Genomic DNA, 15,149 nt, shown 5'->3' with positions numbered 1-15,149 from the left:
TGGGCCTCTCCTCTGCAGCCTAGAGTGGGTATCCAAGGTGGTCAGATGAATCACCCCTTGGAGTCGTCTGTTTCATGGCTGTGAAGGGAGTTCAGGGTGGCCAACTTGGACTGATACATCTAGTTTCTACAAGGTGAATCTCAGCCCCAGTGTACATTGACTAAACTGTGGTCAGTACTCATGGTGTTACTACAGATAGAAAAGATGGGGTCCCGTCAGGGCTGTATTGTCCCTGCACCTTCTCATGGTTGTGATTTCGCTGCTGCCTCCAAAAGTGACATAGCAGACTTTTGCTTTGTCATTACTCTGTCACCTGTTTAGCAGCAATGAGGAGAAAGGAAGGGACTCTGATTTCCTACATGTCCCCAGAGCTGAATGGGTCAGATGAGCCAAATCCAGACCACTGCCCTACCACTGTTGGGTGCTGCAGGATGTCATCTGCATAGATAGAGCTTGTAGCCAAAAATTAATCACAACCTTTAGCCATCATTTTAGGGTGGCAAATAAAGGTTGCACAAAACTCTAACCTGTATGGTCCATGCAGACTCAGGCTGATGACTCAGCACAGGAGGGGTAGGCTGGTCCTGGACAAACAGACAGTGGGGGTGACCCTTGCTCTTCTTCTTTCCCCTTCTGGATGTGGCCCAATACCTTTCAGTTGTAGCACAGCCAGCCTCAGGGCAGCCAAGGTGAGAACCATGCCCTCCAACCGGGCAGCTGAAGGGAAACATGTACACTTGCTATTTCCTGCCCGTATAGCTGTCAGCGCTCCTCTTGCAGTGCACCTCTCAGAGCAGCATCCCAGAGGAGCACAATTGTCCCTGTCATTCCTTCTGACAGTTGTCAGCTGTTAGGAGTGCAGTCTGCAGAGCAAGAGCCATTAGGCTGACGAATCCTCACTGGGCTTGGTCCTCCGAGTTGCCTGGCCTGTGGTACCATGACTCCCAATTTGTGCTGCATGTGAGAATTAAATGACAGTGATTCATGCAGCTCTTACTCTGGGCAGCCAGTGCGATGCTCCTGCTGCCAATGATCTGTGAGAGAGTGAAGGCTGATCAAAGTGGGTCACCCAGAACTTACTTATCTTTGTCAAGTTTACCCCCTTGCAGGAAGAGACTTTTATTTCAGAGGCAGCTTTTTAGTCTTAACCTTGAAGATCCTCCTTTATCTGCTGTGGGGCTTGGTGGTAGGAGAAAGGCCATGCCTGTTATATACCATGTCCCAGCCTGACCTTGCAATTCAGATCTAATACTCTCCACTTATTTTTCTGCTCCCTCTCTGAAATAGTTTTCCTGAAGGACAGGAAATTAGGCAAGGCTTTGAACTCACTTACTGATGGCATCCAGTGCATTTTATCACAAATCCTTGGAAAGGTCAAAGCTCCATTTTCTCTCTGGAAATGGGTTGATGTGCTCATTGGGTCTGGAAAGCCACAGGCAGTCAGGAACATTGGCAAAGGCTCTGTCAGAAGGTTGCAGTAAAGGTCCCACACGGGTATAAGGTCAGATCTCCTGCCTTGCTGGTTTTGGCTCTGCTAATAGCAGAAGTCACAGTAGCAGAACAGAGACCAACCCACTCCATTTCCCAAGCCCTGGTCCTACAGTTCCCTGCCTATTCCCTTGTCTAAGCCTTCGGTGTGGCTGCCATACAAAACCCCTCACAGGTCTTGAAGATCGCAACCCCTTACTACAGGGAGCACTGGATTTCATTTACCCTCAAAAACTGACATTTTAAGCTGATACAAATCTGCTGAACACAACAGTACAGAGAAAGTTTAAAGAAAAATCCTGGTCTTGCATATTGAATACTCCATTAAAAACAGATTTCAGTGACTGCTGTTATGTTTTCCCTTACCATCATTACCACCATTACCAGAAAATATAATGGTCAAAATGGTGAGTTCTGCCTAGGTTTTACCAAGCCCCAAGTGGTAATGGAATGCAGAGTGAGAAGCTTTGGTGGTGTAAAGCCAAAAATCTTTTGGGAAACACATGGCTTTTCCCCTTTGCCTCCCTCCAATAACTTGTATGGGTGATTGCATACAGCAATGAGGTTTGTCTTCAGAGACCATCCAGACTTTAGTAAATGTGTTTTTCTGGTTACATTTTCCTTGTGATTGAAAGATACTGAGCAATTACGTTTATAGAACCATTCATAATCTCTGGGTATCATGCTTCAATTTATTTCAGAAAGGAAAAGAATATTTTCATATGTTGCTGCTCACACTGAAATATCTTTTCCACCTAGTGGAACTATTTATTTTACCTGTAATCCAGTGAGCACCAGTATATATTAATGGATGCAGTATGTATTAAATTGATTTTTAAAACAGGTGCACAGTTCTTTTGGGTTGTATACTCCTTCCAAATTAATCCTCTGATAAGAATGGCAGGTCATGTTTAGAACTCCTCTGGGGAACACCTCCACTTTTAAAAGAATATTTCACATTTAGATTCTGCCTCCAAAAAAGGAAAAAGTCCCTCTATGTTCTGCCACTCACATTTTTTCTATTTATTTAAAAATTTATGTTTGCCCTTGGGTGTCTTAAATTTATAAAACATTCATTACAAAACAGCAGGCAGCTATTAGATGAAATGAAACCAAGGAGGTTATTTTGGGTCCAAATGATCTGTTGCTGTAGCACTGTTAAAGTCAGTGGGACTCAGTGAGAGATAGTTTGACTGGTGACACTATGAGACGTTTTACCTCAAGCCATGGGAGATTGCTGTCTGATTTCCTGTCTTTCTTGCTCCCAGCAATGGAGAGTTTGATGCCAAGTATCTGCCCTGCTACTCACCAAGGGTACTGGAGCATGACAGGACAAGGGAGAGGTGGGGTTTGCACCACATGTGCTACATGAAGCTTTGCCAGGTGTAGACAGCCCACCACCTTGTCCTTGTAAGAGATGTACAGTCAGCGCATGGCGTGCTGAGCAGTAGCTTAACACTGAGGGTGTCCTGCCTTCTTCAAGCCACGCCAGCTATGGTTTCTGTGTACTTTTTAAAGATAGTCCTATGTAAAGCACCAGTCTTAAACGAGTAGAGAGGCTTAGAAGGGCAGATCTGTGTGGCAAGGAACAATCACATTTATTTCACAGTTCAAGTAGCTTGGTCTCTTTGGGAACAGTTGTACACCACCCATTTTTATCTGAGATACTCCCAGCAGCGGATGCAGATGGAGGCAACATCAGTGTGCAATCCAGCCCTGGCACAGACCAGTTCTGGTGCTACAGTCCCAGACATCACAGCTTGCCGCATTCTGCAGAGGCACCAGGTACATCAAATCTCATGCATCAGAGAGTGAAATTTTTCCCAGAGGTGTGAGCTGGGACATCATATGAAGCCTTTTCCTGCAGATGTCAACTGTCAGTAATGCCCATGTATTTGTGAGTTATGAGAGTGAGAGTAGGATGTGGCTCAAGCTGAGGTCTCCAGTAATAAACTTACAATACAGCCATGGAAGGGACACTTGCAAATTGTGCAGTGAACAGCCAGTCTCTTATTTATGGTTGTTTTGAAAAATTAATAACTTGGAAAACCCTTTTCCATCTGTATCTTAAACTACTCAGTGATAAAAATTCCTCTCATTTGGCTTTACTGGACAGCACATCCTTAGGTCTTCTTCACTGCATGCTCCATGGATGGCTCTTTTTCTCATTCCCCCTGTCCACTTGAAGCCACTAACCCCAGAAATCTCTGGACCACCTTGGAGTGATGTTCCTTGCTGACTACACTGCTGGTTAGATCACCAGCCCCCCTTCCCTGCAAACAGAGGCAACTCTATCTGAAAGACAACCAAGCCGTGCAGAAGGTCTTTAAGCCAACTGACCCTAAATTAGCTGTGGTGCAGGTGCACCTGTGCTAGTAACAGCTCAAAATGCAGTTGAGTGGGAGGGGATATTGGCTTACTGCATATGTATTTGGGCCCACCTATTAGCATCCCTGGCTTGTGACAGTTGTTTTGTGTCTTTGGACTCATTGATATATGGCAGCGTAATATGTCCACTCTTCAAATTGCCTGTTGAGAAGCCAGGACAAGCAGAAGTGAAGAATTCTTTAGGATCTGAGGCCTGAGCTCTCTGAGCACAGAACAGTGGCTTTTTACCAGGTGTGCTGTTCCAGTAGTTAGGGAAAATTGCTTTCAGAGTAGAATTAATTTCTGATGATGAGAGGGATAAAAAATGCAAATGCAAATCAGCCTAGACATAACACAATGATGTGTTCCACAGAGATACCTCAGGAAGATTTCAACTCTTGTTAACCCAGAAATAGGTAGAATATATCTTGGAAATTTGATTTGAAGAATTGTCAGCAGTAAAAAAAGAGATCTGATCAAGATCCAGCCTCAGAAATGAAAGATGTGGATTTAAAAAGAGCGCATAATAATGCTTGATAAATGGCTTCTTTGCAAAGTATTATAAGAATTATTTAATGTTTGTTCAGCACGTTGGAAATATAAAATCCTAAATCAGAGCTGGATTTATCACAGCTTAGTATAACAGATGGCATTAGTACAATTAAACCGAGGTGTGTCATAAGAGGGATTATTTTTCTTCGCTCATTTGCAGAACTAAATAAACTACTAGAGAGGTTGAATCTCATCCCACAAGTCTGATCTAAGAGTATTTGAAATAATAATGATATGCGAAGCAAAGCTGCAGTGACAGGCAGTTTCTTTAGCACTGAGAAGTCTTATTTCTGTTTCTGTATTTATTTTCATTTGGTCTCTTTAGCTTCCATTAAGCAACTTTGCAGGCTTTCCTGGAAATTGATTGATGTGTAGGGCATTTTATTGTCAGAAAGAGAAACAGAAGTTGCAAGAGAGACCCAAGTTAAGAGAAACAAGCCATTGATTTCATGCCCTGACAGCATACCATCCTTCTCCTGGGTTGGGCAGCCTGCTGAGCAAGAGCATTGCTTTGAAGAAGATAATGTGGTCTTGTTATTTAATGGTAATATTCCCTCAGGAATAGTCCTTCTGAATCCCCCTTGTTGGTGTGAGCACCTGTGAGAGTGGAAACAAGCCTGTGGTCCTTTTGGGGCCACACAAAACATTGAGTGCATTCATCGCACAGGCAAGTGTATCTCAGGTCATGCTCAAATTTTGGTGGTGTGGTGGGACACTTACTTGGTGCCTTTTAGACTCTTCTCAAGTGAGCATTGTTCTCCATCCTGAGCCCTGTTCAGGTGTCCACAATTGGTCCTAGCACAAGCAACACTTCCCACAAGGTGGTTCTGGTCTGGCAAAACCTTGACTAAGAGAAGCACGAGGATGATGTGGCTGGACATAGCCAGGAACATTGCTCCCCTGCAAAGTCCAGCTCAGGTTTTTGTGGGTTTGGGCATCTGGTGAAAGCAGGCATCTGTGTGCGCCCCTTGGAATATGCTATGCTTGAGGGAGGCTTCTGATGAAACAGGATAGGTATTCAATTGAGACCCTCCTTACCTCAAATAGACTCATCCACCCCTTTGATTTCAGGAAAGTTGCTTGCACTTGCCCAATAAGTCCGGCTTGTATAAACCTTACAGAGGATCATGCGTATTGGGGTACAGCTGATGGATATCTTGGAAATGTAACTAAGACTTTGTCTTCTTTCCTTTGTAGACCGGGATAATCACAGATGCCAGGCTCAAGGAACTCACCCCGGCCATGCCTGTCATTTTCATCAAAGCCATTCCTGCTGATAAACAAGATATCCGTAGTATGTACCCATGTCCTGTATACAAAACACGCCAAAGAGGGCCAACTTATGTGTGGACTTTTAACCTTAAAACTAGAGAAAATCCTTCCAAGTGGGTGCTCGCTGGTGTGGCATTGCTGCTACAGATCTAGGCTCACCAGTGGAGCACCTCATTTGCAAATCCCTAATGATGTCTTTCTCAGACAATTAAAAAGATAATATGCTGAGATTGAAGCCAAGCTTCATCTCTCAGACTACTGGGCGCTTAGCCTAAATAGAGCCCGCAAAGAGGTGACAGAGGTGCAGAGGGACGCATGGACCAGATTCTTGGCTGCTGTAAATCAATGTCCTGTAATTCCTACACTGCTGTACTAGAGCACTGGAAGATCCCAACCCACAGCCAGATCTTCCACACCCAGAGAGTGCTAAGCTCAAATCTGAATTTAATGTTTATTTCTCTTTTGTGATTGAAAGTAGTTTTAAAGTCAGTGGCCTTCTCCAATATCCTTAGATAGTTCAGTGACCTGTGAAATTCTTTAGACCTGTTTCTGTTCTACACATGAGTGTTTCTTTGTCATATGTGTAACGCTGAAAGTTGGGTGATCAGCAGGTGTTGTGGATATGAACTGTTTCCTGCTAATATTGCTGTAAATTTTTAGGAACATTAAAAATAGTGTTAATATCCAATGTGCTTAGTGTAACCAACAGTAAAAATACAGCACAGGGATTATTTAGAAGAATATTTCATAATGATAGAAATTTACTAATAAAAATCATTATTCCTGGACTAGTCTCTAAAAATTGCCTGGAGGCCTGTATCACATGTTTACTCACTGTATGGAGGGTGCATGCAGGGTCAGGTGGGACAAACACAGCTTTTTGGATAGTTGCACTTATAATTATGAATGCAGTGGGTGAGAACTGATGTGTTTCTAGAGCAGAAAGCACAGAGAGGGATGGCTGGGGTGTGCATTATCTTAATGAGCCAGACACACAGAGCATTGCTCTGGACTGCAGAAGCTGAGCACTTGAGAGCTAGGAAATGTGAGAATTAAAGTTGCCTGAGGAAATGGAGCTGTGCCACGCTCTCCATGCTGTCTGCAGTGCTCCGTTGCACAGCACAGGACCTTGCCTCTGTCTAATATTTGCTGTTTCTCTTCCTCATAATGTGCACAGTATCCTCCCGCCCCTCACATGCAAGCAGCCGTGGGTTTTTCATCTGTGGGGTTCACTACCATCTCTGAGCTCACTGCAGGTGTCAGCCTGTGTGTAAGCAGGGAGGATGTGTAGGAGGGAAGGGGAAGGTGGCAGATGTGCAGAGGATTTGGTCTCAGTGGAATTAGCACTGATGAGCACCCCCAAACTTTCCCACCCTAACCCAATGCCAGGTTACAATCTCATGGCCAGACTCAGGTCTTCAGCAGGGACTGTGACCCTCCTTTGGGAATGCTACAAACCCTGGTACTCAGATGAATCCCCACAGTCAATGAGCACCTCAACAAACACTGTCTCATCTTGAGATGTCCCCACTCACCAGAGTTGGCCCTGAATGGGCTCAGGTGTTTAGCACCAACTGGGGAAAGGGGAGGATCACCAGCCAACTCTGTTCCCACTGCCTACATGGTGGCATTGAAACTTCCAGGATCCTGTTTCCAGGCAGCCGTGGGGTTCATAGGGAGGGAGTCTGCAGCCTGAGTGAGTCACCTCGAGCTGCCCTGATACTCCAGAAGGAACTTGGTCCTTCCATCTCATCCTGCACTGGTTATCAAAGAGGGGTCAGATCTGGCTCTCATTTCCCTGTGCTCACTGTGAAGAAATGGAATGAGTGACTCAAACCAAGATGTTTAACTCCTAGACTTCTTAAATGAGGTGAGCTGGGCTTGATCAGCCTATGGTATGGCCACTGCAACCATGGGAGAAGGATCTACCTCCAGGTTAGAAGTTATGCTTTCCAGCTGAGTTTGGAGCTCAGCATCACAAGAGTCCTTGCACACCAGTAGGCAGGAAAGACTAGTGGGTTGGCAAGAGTGGTTCATCCCATGTACCATGTCTTCTGGGTCGCCCAGCAATGTATTTGCACCTGGGACAAGCAGCAGCAGTACAAGATGCTCTATGGGCCTGAAATGCAGCTGTGGTGCTTGTGCAGTGCTCGAGATGGTGGAGCGGATCTTGGAAGGGCTATGGGTAAGAGTCTCATGTACAAACCACAAAGGGTATCTGGCGATTACTTGCTGTATCATACTGAGCCCACTCTGACCTGCCATATGTCACCAAGGCCACCCTGAAGAACATTTTGGGAATCCTGTGAAAGTTTCCTCCAAAACCTGGGCCATTTCTGTGTCTCAATGAACAGGAGCCCACCAGCATCACTTGAGAGCTCTACAGAGAAAGCTTTCCAGAGAGGCCTGTAAATCAAAGGTTTCAACAGACTGTTTGTTCCCCAGCCAGAGCATCCTAAAGAGGCAGGTCAGTATGAAATTACGTAACAAACAGAAAGGCAAAATCCAGGAAGCAACAGTGCTGATGTCCCCCTTTGAAGTCTCCTGTACTCCATGTGTTGCAGTGCCTGGAAGTATGGGTGTGTTGCATGCCATGCCCCAAGAAACTTCCAACAGGCACCACAGTGACTCCTTTTCTGTCACCATATACCATATACTACCACCCTTCCCTGGCCTGGTGGGAAATGCTCCCATATTCAGGGCAGCTCTGTACAGCCCTGTGTGCCATTCACTTATGGGCAAGGGGGATGCTTGCAAGGACTCATCCAGCTTTCTACTGAACTGAGACTTGGGGAGAGCCTGATGCTGGGAGATGGAGAACAGGATGATTCAACTTGTTGCCAAGGAGCTGATCCACATTTTGATCACCTTTAACCCCTCTCACTTGCATCCTGCCACTCCTGAAGGTCTTGCTGTAGTTAAGGATGTAATTAGAGCCTTGAAGAGATGGATGTGTGGACCTGTACTGGTTTTGGCTGGAACAGACTTAATTTTCTTTGTAGTAGCTTGTATGGTGCTATGTTATGGATTTGTGATGGAAACAGTGTTGATAATACAGGGATGTTTTAGTTATTGCTGAATGGTGCTTGTACCATGTCAATAGTTTTTCTGCTTCTCACACTGCCCCACCAGTGAGTACATGGGGGGTGCACAGGAAGCTGGGAGGGGACACAGCTGGGACAGCTGACCCCAACTAACCAAAGTGATATTCCATACCATGTGATGTTGTGCTCAGCAATAAAAGCTGGAGGAAGAAGGAGGAAGGGGGGACATCCGGAGTTATGGTATTTGCCTTCCCAAGTAACCTTTACATGTGATGAAACCCTGCTTTCCTGGAGATGGCTAAACATCTGCCTGCCAATGGGAAGTAGTGGATGAATTCCTTGTTTTGCTTTGCTTGTACGCACGGCTTTTGCTTTACCTATTGAACTGTCTTTATCTCAACCCACGAGTTCTAGCACTTTTACCCTTCCCACTCTCTCCCCATCTCACTGGGAGGGAGTGAGCAAGTGGATGTGTGGTGCTCGGCTGCCTACCAGGGTTAAACCACTGCAGCGTTTCTGTAGGTAGTGTTTGGTTTCTCAGCCTCATATCAACCTGAGCAGCTTTATGGGTGGCCTCAGTACACGCTGGGGACATGGTCAACTCTCTGCCAGTCCAGCGTATCAGCTTTCCATAGTGTATTGTCCTCCTACCCAGAGTAATGTAGGTAAAGCCCTCAGACTTTGCAGGAGATCCACAGCAACTCTCTTGGTCTGAGCAACACAGCAGCTGTCTTCCTGCAGGAATGAGGAGATGTAAAATCTTTGTCTTTGCAGTCCTGAAGAACGACGACCTTCTGGACCAAGGTAAGGTGGGAAAACTTTCTGGTAAGAACTTTGTTTAATTGCCAGGCAGTATCTCCAAGGCACAGCCCCCAAAAATTAATGATGAAGAAGCCAGTTATGGCTTAGTAAAAGACATCTGCAAATATCTAATACAAGGGAGAGAGCTGTCTTAAGCTTCTTATTTTAAAATGCCTCTTAACCCATAAATGAGGTAACAGATTCTGTAGACTACCCCACATAATAAGTATCTGGCTAGAAGAGATCTGTTAGCTAGGGAAAGCTATGCTATTAAATTAAATCCCTGCCAATTTAAATGAAAACCTACCAATTAGATATGTAATGTAAACTGGTCACTTCCCACAGCTTTGCAAAGTTGCATGCATTAAATTCTCCATGTATTTCAACAGAGCACTTCTGAATTAAACACATGAAAGCAGGACCAGAATGTATAGTAAGTGCATTGTGCTCCAGATAACATTGCTGGATTAGTCCTTCTTTGGTATTTCTTCAGTGCTTCTTTTACCACAAGCTTCTCAGTGCTCCATATGTGGGATTTCCTGTGATTCTGGAGACTGTTACTGTCCTAAACTTCATACTTCTCTTTTAAAACCCATTTCCCTTTTTCCAGCATACTAGGGCCTCTCTCTGCTCAGTGTTGCCCTCCAACATGCCCTCATATCTACAGAAAAGGATAAGTTCAGTAATTCCCCAGGCACTGCTTGCTCTTTCCAGAGCAAAAGCCTGGGCTCTTCTCTTGCCAGCTGAAGAAAAATGGGATGTTGACAACAAAATGGATCCAATTGTTTTATTTTATATATCTTCCTGCATAATTCACCAGTTGGGCAGGCAGGGTAGTGGGGAGATATTTATAGATACTAGAAATGTCACCAGGGTGCTCATTCTTCATCCTTTGAAAAATCATCACCAGAAAGAGTTGGCTGCAAAATGCTACAAGAGGATAGTGAATAATTTGATGCTTTAGGGGGAGGAAAAAATCTGACAGGTGTGAGATTTTCCAGCCATATCTGCCTAAACCAGGCAATTAAATATAGCTGGCCTGGATATTCATTAGGAGTGATGCATTAGTCAAAGGTGAACATTTTCTGTTCGTGAGCTCTAGGAGATAGCTGCCCACTTGGCATTTCCAGTGTGCAACTTCCTTCCCACTCTTTGCCCTTGTTTGAGTGGAAGGGACTGAGCAGCAAAGAACCCCGTCCCCAAAGATGGCACAGCCCAATGCTGAGACTCCAGAGCTGGAGGAGCTGCAGCACTTTGGATGACATCCAAGGAAGAAAGGAGGTTGATCTGGAACAGGGCAGGCAGGGCACGCAGGGCTGGCAGCTGTGGCAGCAGGGCAATAGGGCAGTAGGACAGTTCAGTGTAGTTTGGCAGCAGGGGCCCATGTGGTTTCTCATTTTTAGGGAAAGCTGGAGACCCTCTGAAGTGACTTTTCTATCACTGGAACAAACCTCATGAGAACAGTCTCCAGGCCCAGCCCTGAGGCTGCTCTCCTGCCCTACAGTGCCTTCAGTCCTAACTCTTCTCCTTTATCTCGGCTTCAACACTCAATTCCCCAAGCCTGCTGCAACCCCAACCCTTCCTTCCTCACAAAACCCAACACTGGCCACAAACTGAGTAAATACAAAGATTTTAAAAAGCAGGTAAGTGTTTCTGAACCAAATAAATGACTCTTGCAAGCAGAGTTTTGCTCCTGAAGGTGGAGGACCCCTGTGGCCGTCAGTTCTCTGGTGTTCACACACCACCCTCCAGTTGGGGAATTGTTGCTTGGAAGACTTGGGATTTAGCTGGAGGCTGGGAAAAGTGAGAAGTCAGGGTTCCTTATGCAAAAAGCAGCCACATTTTTCAGAATTACTTTTCTTTCAGACCAAGGTGATCTCTCATATTTTATCACTCCCCACCAGCCAGACTGTGTTGGCTGCTGCTCATGTCCTCCCTGAGCACCCACATAAAAAATGAGGATGAGGCCCTCGTAAACTTCTAGGAATAAGGCCCTCTGGCCTTTGGCAAAGTGCTGAGTACCAGCAGAAACCATGCAGTGAGCCAACCATGGTGGGGTTGAGGACCCAGGTAGTTCATCCTTCAAGTCATCTGCCAGTGGTTATGCTGTGGGGCTGGAACTTCCTCCTGGGAAGTAAGTGTTCAGCCCCTCATGGCAGGACCTGGTGATTTCAGAGAGCGGGGTGATGCCACTCTTCCGGTTGAAGGAAGCTGCATGTCTTTGTAGGACTTGCAGCAGGTGAGAGCCTGGAGCAATAGCATTTTGCTTGGGCTTGGGCATGGCATCCTGCAGGGCAAAGCCAAGTATATGCCCTCCATGTCTCCTGCACAGCTAAAGTCTGAGACTGTGCACGTGTGCAAAGCTGCACAGAGTGGAGATTTTCGAGCTGCAAAGGAGTTACTGCTAGAAACCACATATGTTTGGGGAAATCACATCTCAATTTTTGCCAAGGAAAAATAAGATTAAAAACTAGTCCTTTTTGTTTGCCTTGTCCCAGCTTTGCCCCTTTTGCATCAGCAGGAAGCTTTGAATGCAAAGTTAGTACAGACTATCACCCCTTGAGTACCGGGGTTGATCACCAGCTGGAATCTCAGCACAACATTCGTGTGCCCTGACTTTAGGCACTGGAAAGGTAAGTGTCATCATTTGAGCTAGTCCCTGGACATACTTTATAGCCAGCAGAAAGAAATGAACTCAAGTAGTGAGTGATTCACCTGACCCATCTTAGTGATCTCATGGTGAGATCAGGATCTCCCAAAGTGTCCTGGGTCTCTTTGCCAACTGCACATGGAGCCTAGGAGTCACCAGGTCAGACTGAGGCAGGGAGCTTTCTTACACTTGAAGTCAAGCCTATGTGTCCTTCCCTTTTTCCCTGTCCCAGGAGTTCAGCCAGATCCTGCATCCTATGATTTCACATGCAAGGCCAAGTACTGGATGCCCAGGGGAGCCCAGACAACTCTCATCCTTTCTGTGTAACTCTGCAGCTGCTGACACTTCACAGCACCCTGTGGGGCTGCTTTAGGCCTGGCTCCTCAAAAGGTCTGTGGTCAACTAGTTAACTCCAGACTGGTGACATTTTCCAAAGGGATGAAAGTGAAAGAAGGAAAATTGTGCTATTGAACTTAATATCAGCTAAAATTGAATGAACTCTCCTAGGACAGAGAAATGGCTTTTCCATAGTCTGGGAGTGTTGTACCTGCTGCAAATTATAATTGGCAGAAGAGCACATTTAAAAGTAAAGTCTTCACAAATGCTTTGTAACGGTGTCTGATATTTTGGGGTTAACCAGCTCCATTCTACTGCAACTGTTTCTCACAGAGCAAAGGAAAATATAGACTAGACACATAAAAGGAGAACCTGGTTGGTAGTCAGTAGATTGGTTCTACTGGGGCAAATTTATTGCAATTATTATTGGGCACTGGCAATGCCCAGTGATGCAAATTCTGCATGTATCACTGCTCAGTTATTTACAGAACAATACTAGCTGTAATGTATCAGCTAGATGCATTCATTTTATAAAGTGGCATTAATACATTTAATTAGCAATGCCTTATTAGATTCATGTCCGTTATTATGCATTGTTTTTTAAATGACTGTAATTGCCCAAACAAGTCTACAAATACATTTACCTTGTTAATGGTTGTGAACCTCATTTAAAAAGCTTTTAGATTGTAGAAGACATTCATGGAGTTATAAGCAGCCCTTCTAATTTGAGTACTAGTGTGTCTGTTAGTGCAGAAGGATTGTTTGAGGCTATATATACGTTGTCTAAAAGTTTTGAAGCCCATTTACCTGTGTGCAAACTTTAAAGTTCACTTTTAGGACACTCACAGCATTCATTTTGATAAGTGCCAAAAGCCATGAGGCAAAACCCCAAGCCTGCATGCAATATCTTGGCTCCATGTTTCCAAGAGTACAGAAGGAGCTGGGATAGCGGGAGCTGTACACTGTAATAGCTTCAGTGTTTGCAACACCTCCAGTTTCTGGGAAGGGCTAATTCAGGTACCCTAGTCTCACTGTTGAAAATGCTGCCTTGGAAAAAATCAGAATATTCATAATATTGTGTGAGGTTTGATGAAAGCTACACAAGGAAAAGTGGCTCATGACGGAAGTTTTGTCCAGGTTAGCAAATATGCCCCACAGCCCTGGGGACCCTGGCATTTAGGGTATTCACATGAGAATCTGTCTTGAGACTTTGCATTGCGTTGGAATAAGGATTTGAGTGCTGATCTCCAGGTGCCTGGGGCTCACCACCAGGCTGTTAGGCAGTCAGGAGAGGAAAATGCATGTGGGGATGCCTCTCTGGTGGGAACAGCACAAGCAATTGACTGTTCCCAGGTACATACTCTTCAATGTGTCACTGCTCCGTCCAGTGGAACAACATCGGCAAAGCTCTTGCTCCCATTTCTCATAAAGAAGTTGGAAAGGTCTTGGGATAATCCAAATATAGAATGGCAATAAATTCCAGGACCTTTTTGACTCACTGCTCAGGGCTGCAGAAGTTGCAGGAATTTCTTTTAGCCCAGAGACCTGATCTGGTCTTGGACAAGCACTGGGGAGGGCTGGGGGCTGCAGGGTCTCAGAGCAGCAAGCATTGAAGCATCCTCCTGCCCTTCCAGCATAGGGCACAGGCAAGGGCAATGGGCCAGAACCTTAGTGTTTAAAACACCAACTGTCCTGGGAAGAACCAAATCCATTATTGTTGCTGATTCCACACTCTTTTTGCCCACCATGAGTTACAATTTCCTAACTTAATGGTCCTAAGCTCACGTGGGTTTTGCACCTACCCTTGTTGGCATCTGGAGCACAACCCCATGGTCAAATCTGGACCTTAGCAAGCTTGCATTAAACCACTGGCCCATCAATCTACTGTGGACAAGAGCTGCACATTCCTTTTTGTGGATTGTGGTTCTCCTCTGCACCCACAGCACTGAATATCAGAGTACCTAACTCCAGCTGCCTGCATAACTCAGCCTTGCTGGGATCAGAAAGCAGTGGATGATGGTCTGCTGGACAGGGTGCTTGGACTTACCACTGAGACCTGGACAAGCAGTGGGATGTTAGGGACTACTGTGGGGCACCCAGGATTTCTGCTGAAGACAAACCCGAGCCATGTGATGCATCATCCACTCTGCTTAAAAGAGATTTTTACTGCAGAATCATGCTTGAGTCATCAAAACACCTGGTACATGTGGGACTGCATAAATGGGGAAATGATTATAAGAGACAGGCAGAGTTCAAAGGGCCTTAAAAAATTACACAGTGAATGCATAACTGTTGAAGTGAAATAAGAGGTTTTTTAGCTGCAGCCTGGAAGATTAGTTGGCTAGATGTGTCCGTTTGGTTTGTCAGAATAGAGACAGGATAAATCTGAACAAAATGATCTTTGGAAATCCTGCCCCGCTTCCCATCTGCCATCACTGTGTGCTTTTTATGGAATTGGATTGTTACAACATTGCCTACACTTTGACTGTGCACTGTCTACTTAACAAGTGTTTCAATTAATTACTGTAATGGTATTATTGGGAAGAAGCAGCAGATAGGAGGAAAATGATTAGATAATGAGAAATAAATTGCTATCATCTGAGGTGTCTTGCTGAACACAGAGTGGTTTACCTCTCTTC

At 45.2% G+C, this 15,149-nt stretch overlaps 1 protein-coding gene across 1 annotated transcript in view; it reads left to right on the top strand.

The window, feature by feature from the left end:
- LOC140660476 (dynein axonemal heavy chain 9-like) overlaps nt 1-6,377 on the top strand; it is a 122,822-nt gene extending 116,445 nt beyond the window's left edge. The window contains exon 25 of the mRNA XM_072881382.1: nt 5,605-6,377. Within this exon, the coding sequence (XP_072737483.1) occupies nt 5,605-5,832 (228 nt within the window). The 3' untranslated portion in view covers nt 5,833-6,377. The remainder of the gene's footprint in view (nt 1-5,604) is intronic.
- Nucleotides 6,378-15,149: the final 8,772 nt, after the last annotated feature.

The sequence above is a fragment of the Ciconia boyciana genome, chromosome 16 (genome assembly GCF_034638445.1).
Source record: "Ciconia boyciana chromosome 16, ASM3463844v1, whole genome shotgun sequence".
NCBI lineage: Eukaryota > Metazoa > Chordata > Aves > Ciconiiformes > Ciconiidae > Ciconia > Ciconia boyciana.
The sequence above is the reverse complement of the archived record's forward strand: the minus strand, read 5'-3'. Positions and strand labels throughout refer to the sequence as shown.